Source organism: Scardinius erythrophthalmus, assembly GCF_964197995.2.
Source record: "Scardinius erythrophthalmus genome assembly, chromosome: 14".
In the NCBI taxonomy this organism is placed as follows: Eukaryota; Metazoa; Chordata; class Actinopteri; order Cypriniformes; family Leuciscidae; genus Scardinius; species Scardinius erythrophthalmus.
In genome coordinates, this window is record NC_138234.1 from 11,081,630 (window position 1) to 11,095,249 (window position 13,620).

General features: G+C 35.2%; 1 protein-coding gene and 1 long non-coding RNA gene across 3 annotated transcripts in view; both read right to left on the reverse strand.

Moving 5' to 3' along the window:
• The window catches only part of LOC308701967, a 756,660-nt gene that overhangs the window by 717,177 nt on the left and 25,863 nt on the right, over nucleotides 1-13,620 (reverse strand). The window lies entirely within an intron of this gene.
• Nucleotides 1,646-10,579, reverse strand: LOC308701942 (uncharacterized protein). Of its 2 annotated transcripts, XM_081384425.1 has the most exons (11): nucleotides 10,170-10,579; nucleotides 6,129-6,452; nucleotides 5,345-5,695; nucleotides 4,852-4,967; nucleotides 3,893-4,408; nucleotides 3,712-3,790; nucleotides 3,538-3,614; nucleotides 3,279-3,404; nucleotides 3,085-3,164; nucleotides 2,745-2,860; nucleotides 1,646-2,164 (listed from the first exon to the last, which is right to left on the reverse strand). In XM_081384425.1, the coding sequence occupies exons 1-5, from the start codon at nucleotides 10,219-10,221 to the stop codon at nucleotides 4,262-4,264; spliced, it is 990 nt and encodes a 329-aa protein (XP_081240551.1). In that variant the 5' UTR covers nucleotides 10,222-10,579; the 3' UTR covers nucleotides 1,646-2,164; nucleotides 2,745-2,860; nucleotides 3,085-3,164; nucleotides 3,279-3,404; nucleotides 3,538-3,614; nucleotides 3,712-3,790; nucleotides 3,893-4,261. The 2 variants fall into 2 exon arrangements, with proteins under 2 accessions (XP_081240551.1, XP_081240550.1); XM_081384424.1 differs by having other exon boundaries at nucleotides 3,712-4,408.

Here is a 13,620-nt window from a genome sequence, read left to right on the forward strand (position 1 = left end):
CCATACTGGCCCACCCGGACCTGGTTCCCAGAACTCAAGCTCCTTGCGACAGACCTTCCTTGGTGGATTCCCCTTTCTCAGGAACGGAGCATCATAAGGTGCCCACGTTAAGACTTCTAGAACCTCTACGTGTGGTCTCTGGAAAGGACGCAGAGGTTTTTAGTGACCTACCCTCAGTGGTAGTAGACACTCTCACTTCAGCTAGAGCCCCCTCTACGAGGCGTGCTTATGCTTGGAAGTGGAACCTGTTTGTTGAATCGGGCTCTTCTCACCAGGAGGACCCCCGTAAATGTCCAATCAGAGTCATTCTTTCCTTTCTGCAAGAAGGGTTGGAGTGAAGGCTGTCTCCCTCCACCCTGAAAATGTATGTTACTGCTATCATCTTACATCACAATGCAGTAGAAGGTAAGTCGGTGGGAAAGCACGACCTATTAATCAGGTTCCTGAGAGGAGCGAGAAGGTTGAACCCTCATTGACCTCGCCTCATCCCCTATTGGGACCGCTGTCTTACCGGCCCTGCAGAGAGCTACCTTTGCAGTCAATTGAGATTCATATCCAAAATATAAGTAATACAAATGTTAGTAGTTAACTGCATGAAACAAGTTGACTGTTGATTAACCAAGCTCTCCATTAAACGACCCTAACAGCCCTAAAATTGAATAAAATATAAAATATTATAGACACTTCATATTTGATAGTTTTAGATGATAATTGCATTTAACAGATTACACCTTCAATAAAACATTTGCAATTGTTTTGTAAAAAGTGTTTTTTATGCATGTTTGGACTGAGTTTTCCCTGCATTTACACTCTTCTGACCAGCAGGGGTCACCAACAGTGAATCATTTTGTGAAGCAAAATGAAAAGCTTTGTTTCTCCCATCATAGCAACAGATGGCAGACTGTCTGAGGCAGGACATTATGAGAAGAGAAACCTCCAAGTCTCTGCTTGCTGTGCTTCTTTGGCAGCAGCACAGCGGAAAACAGAATAGAGAGGGAGAGAACAGACAGTAAACCAAACTCAGCCGCCCATCGATCATGACATTACAAGACGTAACAACAACCATTATAAAGTTGCTATAAAGTAGCATCAGTGTTGAAATCATTTATAATGCAATGTATTATATATTATATATTAGAACTTATATATTATATATCAATATTATCAACAACAATATTTTAAATACATACAGATTCCAGCCATTATGAATGAATCATCACAGTAAATTTTAAATCCGGAAATCAACACCAATAGAGTTAATTTCAACACTTTAAAAGTGTATATATGGGAACCACCCACAAAGTGTTAGTTCAACACTTTCAAAAGTGTTGCCTCTCGCAACACCAACACAGTGTTACAATATGAACACTAAGAGAGTAAAATATTAACACCAATGCAGAGAACAACAACACTGTTACAGAGCTGGGTGCAGTTAAAATTCTACACTGTTCTGGTGTTGACCTAACACTTTTAATAGAATGGAAATCACAATCTTCTCAACCTTATAGGAGTCAAATATTACACCATCCTGGTGTTGATAAAACACATAACAGGGAGTTACCAGTTTTTCTTATTAGTGTTCTGCATCTGCCACTTTAAAGAACTGTAAAATAAACTCTTTGAAATAAACACGTCACTCTATTTTACTCTTTCAAACCTTTATTTCAAAACAATCCAGAAAGTTCAATTGTAACCTCAGTCTGAGATCATAGTAGAATTCTGTTCATTGTAAAGTTAAAAATAAAGGCAAAGTAATTGTCACAATAAAAACAAGCAGTTGTTTTAACAAACTAGTTTATTAAAGCCCCTTTACATCATAGGTTAACTTTTAAAATAAATGATAAAGGCACAATATAGGCATTTCTGTCACCAGAATTATATAAAAGCTGCTTATTCAAATGGTCTGGAATACCTCAAGTCCTGTACATGTCAGTGAATGTAAGTCCTGTGTCAGTGAAGTTGATTCAGTAGTAGTACCTTCGACTTTGCAACAGTACAGCAGTGCTTGGGTCAACAACATTCAGCAGATGAGAAACAATTTCAGAATATGAGTGGATCAGTTGTGTCCAGTTGCTAACAGTAAAGTTCAGTGCATAGTTGTTTCACAGAGAAGGAAAGGCTGTGCAGATCCAACTTTATCGTAATATCCTGGAGTGCTGGATCCCTAGACAACACAAAACCAGACCAATTACAATCAAAACAATTTGTGTTTTATAAATACAGCAAGTTTATGGTGGAAAAAGTTCAACCAACTTTCGTGACTCAAACAAGAAACTATTTTGGTAAGATTAAGACTTGAATTTACTGATTTCCAAGTAAATTAAAGACTTTATTCATCCAAAAATTTGTATTCTGTCATTAATTATTCACCCTTATGTTGTTCCAAACCAATAAGAGTTTTGCTCATCTTCAGACCACTTAATGAAGTTATTTTTAATGAAATCTGAGAGATTTCTGTCCCTTGATCGACAGCCTATTCAACTACCACTTCCAAAGCCACGGAAAGGTTTAAAGAAAATCACAAGTAATCCATGTGACTCCAGTGGTTTGACCTCAATTTTACGACTTTTTTTACGACAATTTTAACTCAACTTTATTTACAAAATATTAATCTTCAATGCACAATCACACAACAACATCTGCTCTCGCATTAACAACATGCACGTGTTGTAATTATCTCATGAACGCATGTTGGAAATGTATATTTTATAAATTAAGTGGTAAATGTTTTTTGCTGCAAACACCTTAAGAAATCTCACTAAATAGTCAGCTGCCGGAAAAATCTTTGCTCCGTTGTTGTGGCTTTGTGATGTTGGGGGCAGGTGATGGGCAGATTTTTCTCAATCAGTTCAGTCTAAAACTAAACAGCAAGAAAACATATACCTGTCAAATCATGAAAAGGTTTGAAAACTCATTTTAAGTAAAAAAAAAACAATTTACTTTTGTAAAATAATTTGACTGGACAAATTCAAAATGAGTGATATGAAACACAGAAAATCTACCAAATAGCAACAAAGCTATGATTATTTTTTATGTTTGTGCCCATGATTCTCTCATACATGCATGTTATCTGTTAAATCTTACCATCACCAGGTTCTAGTCTGTACAGTCTTTAAACACCCAGCCTGCTACTCTTAGCTACTTGGTGCATCATAGAAATGCTCCTAGCAAACACAAATAGCAAAATCAATACATTTAAAGCATATCCAAACATCAACCAAAAGTAAATCTGATAAAATACATTTTGCATACATATTTAATCTGAAAGAATTACTTACCAATTTTAAGAAAATTGGTCCTCCAAATAAGGAAATAAAGTGACAATTTCACGTGCATTGTAGGTCCGCAGTTTGTGGAGTTGTTCTTCTGTTTTTCAGTTAACGTTAGGCTATACGTTAGGTGTGCTGGCAAACGAGAGTAAAAGATAGTTTGAGGATAAATACATAGGCTACTTTACGATATTTGCACGTCACAAATATTATCATAAAACAATATAACATTATAAAACACGTATTGTAAATAAGTTAAAACACTTACTGTGTTTTCACTGTTAAAAGCAACTCCGTGTCTGCACTGCGTCACGAGTCAAAGAGGATGGAGGGCCTAACGTTAGTCTGTGAGAAAGGTTTAAGCGCGCACCTCACATAAATATCGTTACAAAACAATATAATGCCATGAAATACATGTTGTAAATTAGGTAAAAACACTTACTTTCGGTGTTTTCCCTGTTAACGTTACAAACAAATCTCCTCGTCGTCAGCTCCGTATTGAGTCAAAGAAGATGTCGCCCCTTTGAAAAAGTTTCGGCTCGTTTAAGCGCGCAGAGCATTTAAATATCGCTATAAATCAATATGTTATAAAATACATATTGTAAATTAGTTAAAACACTTACTTTCGTCGTTTCCCTGTTAAAAAACAACACCATCCTGGTCTGCTCCACATCGCGCGTCATGGAAAATGCCCCTCTGAGAGCGGTTTAGCAGTGCACAGCCCATACATACAGTTATAAATCAATATGATGTACTAAAATGCATGTATAAATGCAATAAAACACTTAATTGATGCGTTTTCCCTCCTCGTATGCCTTGCATCGAGAGTCAAAGAAAATGGCGTCTTTGAAAAAAGTTTCAGCTCGTCTGGTCGTGCCCAGCGCGTAAATGTCCCGGATGTAACTAATTACACTCTCTCGCGGTGTTATTAATTTAATATTTTATTTGTTTCTCTAAATACCCGGCTATGTGTAAATGTGGCCTTAATGATGTTACATGTCCTCCAAAGGAATGTCATTGGGATCATGTGGTGGGTTATCAGCATCACCCTCCTGAATGTCATTGGGGTCAGGTGGTGGGTTATCAACATCACCCTGAATGACATTGGGATCATGTGGTGGGTTATCAGCATCATCCTCCTGTAAGAAACACAGATTCACAGAAGGTTAATGTAATGAGAAGAAATTATGTTTCAGATACCAAAACACAAAAACTACTACAGGTTTGTGTTTTATGTTCAGAGGTTTTAAGTTCCTTAATATTAAACAGTCTATAAACTGCATCAAACTGTCATCTCCTGTACTCCTGTAATACAAAATTACGTATTATGATTTCAATATCACATCAAGAATGCTTAACTGTTGTATTGGCATTTTCTTACAAGACTTGCTATCTGACAAAAGTCGCACTTTATGTTTTTATATGAATTTCTTATTTAGTTAATTTTGGAGTTATTTGTGTTTTTGATAGGTTTGACTGCCTCACTGGTGAACTGTAAAATTACTATTCATTCACAGTTTACATTTATGTTTGTATACAGAAATTCATATTCCTTGTTAATTCAGCTATTTGTAATAATTACGTTCTGTTGTACTGGTGTATAGATCTTGTGGCGATAGTAAATCACACCAGCAGCTGCAGAAAACAGCAGAACAACAACAACGATTCCTGCTACAGCAGCTGGAGACCGACCCGAATCTGGAACAGATGAATACACCCAGTCGCTGTAACATACAGGTCGACTGATAATACACCCAGTGTTTAACAATATCTTTGACTCATATTTACACCTTTCTACCTTATACATACACCTTTCTGTTCATCAGTTGTATGATATTGATTTAACTTATAAATGGCACCCTCTCTTGTTTTTAACAACAGCAGTTAAAATCACAATATTCACAGGAAAACTGCATTTTTCAAGTTAATAACTTTAGTCAAAGTGTCATTGAGTCAAAGTTTGCTTTTTTAAACTGTCCATACCCATCAGTTATTGGGTTGATTTAAAAATATTGAACTTTTTTTTTTTTTTTTTTCAAAAGAAAATGGATTTAATGGCTGAATTATACACTCACCAATGACAGTAAGGTTGAATCTCTTCACTCTAGTGATGTTGAAGCTGCTGTTGATGATGATGATCAGTAGTTTATATTCTCCAGAGTCTGTATTTCTGGTGTTTGTGATGGTCAGAGATCCAGTCTGATGATCCAGCTTCAGTCTGTCTCTGAATCTTCCATCACCATCTTCACACTGAACATCTGTACAGGTATAACCGAGATCTCCACTGATTTGAGCGATGAGAATGTCATTAAAATACCACGTCATCAAATCATTCGTGTTTTTTATTACACCAGGATCTAAAGTAACAGATTCTCCCTCCTTCACTGTCTTTCTCTTCACTTCATCTCGTTCTGCAGCAGAAACACCTGAAACACAAACCAACAGATGATTAAAGTTCTAGATGAAAACAACATGAGACACAACATGAGAGAACGAATGAAATTGCATAAACCCTTCCTTAACTTTCGATCTGAAAAGAAACAATTAGTTTTGTACTCAAACCCATTTTATATATTTTATATAAAATCCTCATTTAAACAGATAATAACAGAAGCTGATCAGAGATGTGTGATTAAACACGTCATCTCCCTCTGAGCTCAACTGCAGCTTCCTATGAAAAAAACTGTTAAAACTAATAACTTGTCAATGGAAAAACTGTACGAGATCTGAATACTGTAAGAATAATAACTGAGAAAAAAAAGAAAAGAAAATAACCGAATATCATTGGGGAAAAAATCTGGCAAATTAACAATATAGCTTAAACATATATAAACTGCATTTAAACATTCACTAACTCACCATGAACAGAAACACTGAAGATATGTCCACTAATGCTGATGCTGATGATCTTCAGTTCATAAACTCCAGTGTCTGTGTTTGTGATGTTCATGATGGTCAGAGATCCAGTCCGATTATCCAGCTTCAGTCTGTCTCTGAATCTCTCAGTGCCTTCATTACACTGAACATCTGTACAGGTCTTATTGAGATCTCCATTGATTTGAGCGATGCGAATGTCATTAAAATACCATTTAATATCTTCTTTTTGGATTATTTGAACACCAGTGTGTAAAGTGACTGAATCTCCCTCCAGCACTGACACATCTGATCCAACACCGAAAACACCTGGAGAAGAAATGTACAGTTTTTCTACAATATATTTTTAATCCTGGTGTTTGAATCTCCCACATAAACAGTGTTTACATTACACTTTATTAATTTGGCAGATGTTTTTATCCAAAGCGACTCACATTACATTCAAGCTACATTTGATCAGCTGATGTAAAATACATCAACTAGGGCTCTCAAAATCAACACTTAAAAGCATGCAATTTATTTCAGTTTAACTCGTAAAAAATATTTAACGCAGTTAACACAGCATCTGTTTTTTTTTTTCTTTCTGGCATCCTCTTTGACTATATCGTTACATTATATGATGATGCTATAATTCATATAAGTGCTATTAAACCATTTAAGCACGCTGCAGAAAAACCCAAATATGTAGGCCTACTTGCGCATCTGTGAAGCGTCTCTATATAAATAAACACCCGAAGTGTGCACAGAAAGTCACTTCAGATAGTGTGTCAGCACCACATTGAGTTCTCTTTAGCTCTTGAACAGGCAAAAACACACAAAATTATTTTAATAATAATAATAATAATAAATGCCCGTTATGATTTAAAAAGGACACGCAACAGGAACGAGTGCAGTTGACAATTGAAGGGGACAAGCTTTACACTAAGTTGAACAGCTAAAATATCTACATTTTAACATGGTCGTAGAGATGTTTAGATGGATACTGAGGCTTTTTAAGTTGGGTAGAATCTGTGATCTGTTACATTCAAAGTTTTAGCCTTTTTGTTACAAGAGGTTGACAAGGATTTAATATAGACCGTTCTTGTCTGTACTCAGAGCCGGTTCTAGACATTAGGAGGCCCTAGGCAAAATTCATGTTGGAGGCCCCCCACCCCCAATAAAAAAACACTTGAAACAAATATGATTCCTAACCTTTTTATTTATACAACATTTAATTTTAAAAGCAGTATATTTTTACTTACACAGTACATAAGTTTGGACACATTACTATTTTTAATGTTTTTGAAAGAAGTCTCTTATGCTCATCAAGCCTGGATTTATTTGATCAAAAATACAGAAAAATAATATAGTGAAATATTATTAAAATTTAAAATAATGATTTTCTATTTTACTATACTTTATATTTCTGTGATGCAAAGCTGAATTTAGTGCCACGTGATCATTCTGATTTATTATCAAATGTTAGAAATGGTGCTTAATATTTATTTTATAACCTGTGATACTTTTTTTCAGGATTTTTGATTATTAAAGAGTTGTTTTAAAAAAGTCTTCACTATCACTTTTTATATATTTAACACATATATTTTTTTTTCTGTATTTTTGATCAAATAAATGCAGGCTTGTAGAGCATAATAATAAACTTCTTTCAAAAACATTAAAAATAGTAATGGGTCCAGACTTTTACCGGTACCGTACATATTAATCAAACTTTATCTACGGTAATCTCTTTTTTGTTTAATGAAGATGTTATTGTTGTTGTTGTTATTTTGCTGTTTTATTCAATTTATTCACAGTTCCAGAATCCCACTTCAGTAGATGAGCATAAGTGCTTTTATATTGCATTGCTACCTTAAATATGCTATACACAAATCAAGTGGAAGAGAAAGACACGATCGCTACTGAGCAGAAAAAAATATATAAAGTGAAATTATTGGCGTAATGTCAGGAATCTAATCATCAGCAGAATTTAGAAGATAGACCCATATATATGAGATCCTTTAGACTATTTGAAACATTTAAAAATGTTGTAGTGTGTTGGCTTTTTAACTTAGAATACAGACGTCTTGTCTTTTAATTTTGTAGCTTTTTTACTAGTCAGCTCCCGACGCGATGTTATTCATTGTACGCGCAAATTCAAAGCGTCGCGTCTGGGCACGTTAATGACGCTCGCGCTCTTTTAAACTCGTAATAAAGCGGTGAATGATTTTTCCAGAAATGACGCTGATCTACAGTACAAGTTTATATTTAGAATACATTGCAATCACTCCAAAATAGATGACGACAACTCTCACACCTGCATTATGAGCTGTGCTTCTTTGTGTGCTTATTAGGCTTTAGCCTCGCAGCATCTGATGGATGCGTTCGTTACACATACTTTCAGAAGCCGGCACACATTAATTGGTTTAACTGCAGTAATGTAACAGTCTATGGTTAAGATAAACATCGTCACTATTTATAGTGAATTAATAAATATTGAAATAAATTGTAGATAGGACATTTGTACTTTTTTTTTTTTTTTTTTTGTCCCTCTGTCTGGGCCCCATCCCGCCAATCGGGCCCTAGGCACGTGCCTAGTTTGCCTTTGCGTTAATCCGGCTCTGTCTGTACTTGTGTTCTTGTGGACTTGTGAAACGTCATCAGTCGCTGCCCAAGTACTGTCCCAATACACAAGTTTGCATTTTGGCAAGAACGGTTAAAAATCCCGTAAGTGTTCTTGACACGCCCATTTTACCGAGGATGCAACGGTTGGTAGCCTAACTTGTGTGAACTTGACGGTAGAAATATCTTGGCATTCGAGGAAGGAGAGGCAGGTCAATACAAGTCGTTTTTCTACAATTTCGTAAGCTATTTCATCACTAAATTCACTTCTGAGAACATTTGATGCGAGAAATCAACTGTGTAGATTTCAAATATTGGCATTTTAACGAAAATGTATGGCGAATCGAAAATGTAATAACGAGAATAACCAAGAATAACGGCCAATAATAATGTCAATAATTCTCGTTATGTTTAGGTAGGCTACTGCGTCTGTGCGGGGGTATTATTGCGCAATACCAGCAAGAACACATCGTCTCAAGCTGTCAGCAGCGTTCTGTGTGCTCGTCACCTTGTGAGTTCATTCTTCCAAGAACAACTAGCAAGAGCGTTCTCCCCAAGAACACAAGTCTTGCATTCTTGGTTTTGAGAAACACCCAGAATGCATTCAACCTCACACTTAGATCTACATAAGTAAAATGTATTATTATTATTATTATTATATAAAAATAGGTTTTAATTTAATTGAACAAGTATTTCACTTTCATTGGAATTAACAGTAGTCAAGTTTCAATTGTCAACTCTGAAACTTCCATAACAACACGTTGTAACTGTTAGAATCCTGACAGATAGCTTGACAACAACACATTCCATAACATATGTCATGTAATATTATGTTAAAATATGTTTAAGACTAAACTTAACTTGTGCCTCATGTCTCACTTTACCCCACCGCCACATTAAAAAAAAAAAAAAAGATCTCTCTAAGCAATTCAGGCTATCTTCAGCTAGAATCATCACATGGTTAGCCTATATGTTGGTAGTTCATCAACATGTATGATATACGTTTTTCTACCTGAATCAATTTGCTTTGGCACAACAGTTGATTAAGTTTACAGCAAGAAAAGTTACTTTTACATGCAAAAATATATTTTTTTGTGAAAAAAAAAACAAACAAAAAAAACATTCTTATTATTAGCCTACAGCACCCTGAGGTCGTCTCCTCCCAGGGTATGTGATACACGCTCCGAACCATTGATCGGAACAAAATGTTCGTAGGCTATAGGTTTCGAAGCTTCATGAAGCAGTGTTTTGAAATTGCCATCACCACTCCGTTTTAACAGATTTTGTTTTTGTTTATTTTTCGCTCGAGCGATCGGGTCCAATGCCCTGGTTATCTAATTCTGTGATCCATCACAAATTTAACCCTAATACCTCAACACCTTTCACAGAAATCACTGGGAGTGAGATTGCAATAAATAAAGTTCTTACCATTTTCAAGTAAAATCAAGATCACCCAGAGCGAATTAAAGAGAAGCTTCATCTTACTTAGCAGCTTCACGTTTCCCCCATAACTTTTCCAGTCCAGTAAAGTTGGCAATACATTAACAGAACTTCCCGGATTATTAACTCGTGAGCTAGACGTTGTTTCTACACAAATAACACCGATTTTCAATCGTAACGTAGACAAGTAGCTACAATCTAATTTTCCTCGAAACGAACTTTCCTTCGCAGTTGACAAATGCTGCGTTCCAGTACAAAATTGTCACAGCCCATCTTTTGTACAATTATACACTAAAAGGCCTTTTACTTGCTAAAAAAGTATAAACTATCAAGCAGACAACAGAAGGATTTGTGCTAGAAGTAGGCTACTACTCTGCTCGCGTACTGCAGTGGCGTGCACAGGAGGGGGGCCGGGGGGGCTCGTACGTGCCCCCTTTGTCTCAAAATGTATTGTGCCCCTCTCTGATAATTGTAAATAATAATAATTATTATTATAAATATTATAATAGATAACAATACACTTATACACTATTGCCACTAACAAAAAAAAAAAAAAAAAAAAAAAAAAGTGAAGTGGTAGGTGGAGTTTTCTTTGCAGCGCTATGTAGTAGGCTACGCAGCAGTTCGCCGCGAGTCTTCAAACTACACGAGCATCAGGTAACGTTAAGCAAATATGGAAATCCTACCATGCTACTGAAAAAAAGTTTGCGGCAGCATGTGAGTTATGCTTAACTATAATAAATGTATAACTCGATTTCAGCCGCATTCTGAGTCTGACAATGTCATCGTTTTTATCTGAGGCAAAGTGTTGTTGGCTTGGGGAAATACATTAAATTAAATCTTAAAAGTCCATCTACTCTAAATTGTAAGGAATTTATATCTTTGATTTCATAGTAACACTATGAAATAAGGTACATATATACAATAAGGTTCATTTGTTTATTATTCATGTAACTAACATGAACTGACCATGAGGAACACGTTTGTTACTGTATTTGTTAATAATAATACACCTGTTTTTGACTTGTTCATGTTATGTTACAATCAGAGCATTAACTATTGTTAACAAATACAACTTTTGATTTTAATAATGTTTTAGTAAATGCTGAAATGAATATTAACTAAGATTAATAAATGCTGTAGAAGTGCAGTTCATTATTAGTTCATGTTAACAAATTTAACTAATGAAACCGTATTGTTAAGTGTTACTGATTTCATGATAGCTAACTCTTTAATGCATATAGCCTAATAGTCAAGTCATGTCACATTTATTTATATAACGCTTTTTTACAATACAGATTGTTTCAAAGCAGATTCACAGTGATAACATGAAAATAATACAACAAAGTTTGTTTCTAGAAGAAAATTGCATCATCGTCCACCTGAGGTAAGGCAAATCAATAATATTGTTGAATATTAACTTTCCCCAACTAAGAAAGCCAGAAGACAAGGCAACAGTGGCAAGGAACCAAAACGCATAGTATAAATAATACTAAGTTACAACATCAACAAAGCTAAACATGAATTCCTCATAATTATCTTCTTGATTCTCACTGTTTTGTTTGGTAAAGTAAATAATATTTAGTAATATTATCATAATTTCCTTATTTTCGTTTGATGTGTTATGCTTATGCATTCTAATTGTATAAACGTCTTTTCATAGAATGCAAAAAAAAAAAAAAAAACAAGGAAGGAACTCTTCTTTTTGTTTTGCTTTTTTGCCCTTTTTGGTCCTTCCGCCCCTGCCCCTGCCCCTGAGGAGGTCTGTGCACGCCACTGCTATATAACTTTCGGACGCAGCCACTCGCTAACTTCCCCTTCTTCTTCTTCTTCTTGCTTTTTTTACGGCGGATCGCAGACAAATATGTGCATTACCGCCACCTATCTTGGTAATGGACCATTGACACTTCCTATACTATAACCTCTCAACCCCGCACAGAAGCTTCATAGGGTTTCATCCGGCGCTGCGTGTTCAGCTCCTCCGTCCACTCTCAGCCCCCATGACAGAAAAAAAAACAAAAAACAAAAAAAACCTTATTTAAATACGTTTATTTAACCCAGTATTTCCCAAATATTCTACCATTAAATTTATTATACTCCTATCTGACTTTAAAACATTTTGAATTGTAAACTTAACTCCTATATTATTTAATTCCTCATTCAACTCTTACATTTCAACATTATATCTCCTACAGTGCATTACTGTATGCTCAACTGTTTCACTAACTTCACATGCCTCACATAAACCTGTTGGATTCTTACCTATTAAATGCAATGTACTATTCAATCTTGTATGCCCCAATCTTAATCTTGTAATCATATTTTCTTCATACCTACTCCTACCTGATATTCTTCATTTACCCACTATTGACTGTATTTGATGCATATGTCTACCTTTTATTTCATTATCCCAATATTGCTGCCATATTTTCAGAATATTCTTTTTAATAATTGACTTAATTTCTGACCTACTAAATAAAATCTGTATATCTACTATTTCTCATTCTATTGCCTTTTTTGCTAATGCATTGGCCTCCTCATTACCTCTCAGCCCAATATGAGCTGAATTGCTTGTTTGATTGAATATAATTCTTGAATTATCTCTATTACCATATCCTGTCTTGTTTCTAACTTCATCTCCTTCAAACTTATTAGAGCTGAACTACAATCTGAACATATTACTGCCTTCTCGTTCACTCTTCTTCTTCGTTTGGTGTTTTATGGCGGTTGGCAAACCAACTTTCGGTGCATTACCGCCACCAACTGGACTGGAGTGTGAAGCACTAAAAAACAATAATCAACTAAATAAAAAAATAAAAAACTTTATCCCATATACTTCAAATTCTCCAATCTACTCCTATTGCTTTGAGATACTTCATTATCGCACTATATATTTTTACTTGTTCTACTTGCTTTCCCAATAGACTTTCCATACTGAATACTACCACACCCAATTTTCTTACTATCCTCTTAAGTACTAACCTTTCTTTTCCATATTTTAAACATTTTATTAAAACATGTTCTATTGTTTCTGCCTGATCACAATAATTACATTTTCCTGTATCATGTTTTCCTATCTTAAACAAGGAATGATTTAATCGTGTGTGCCCTATTCTAATACGAGAAACAATCGTATCCTTTTTCCTATTCCTAAAAACACTTCTTCCATTTCCTACTTGCTTCTGAATACTATACAACTGTCTTCCCTTGACCTCATTATTCCATAGTTCTTGCCATTTATTGTTTATGAATTCTTTTATTTTACTTTTAACTTCATTTTTGCTCAACGTCACTTGCACATTTATCTCATTATGTTTTACTGCTTGCTTTGCTAGTCTATCTACCACTTCATTGGCCTCAAGTCCCACATGAGCAGGAACCCACACAAACACTATTAAGCTTACACTACTTATTCTTAGCAAACTTGCAAGAATCTCAT

What these genes read in the sequence shown, in the direction of transcription:
- LOC308701942 (XM_081384425.1), bottom strand. Translation starts at nt 10,221, where the DNA reads ATGAAGCTTCTCTTTAATTCGCTCTGGGTGATCTTGATTTTACTTGAA. An exon ending in CTTGATTTTACTTGAAAATG is followed by an intron (nt 6,453 to 10,169) that starts GTAAGAACTTTA and finishes TTTCTTCTCCAG; the next exon opens with GTGTTTTCGGTGTTGGATCA. An exon ending in ATTCAACCTTACTGTCATTG is followed by an intron (nt 4,968 to 5,344) that starts GTGAGTGTATAA and finishes CATCTGTTCCAG; the next exon opens with ATTCGGGTCGGTCTCCAGCT.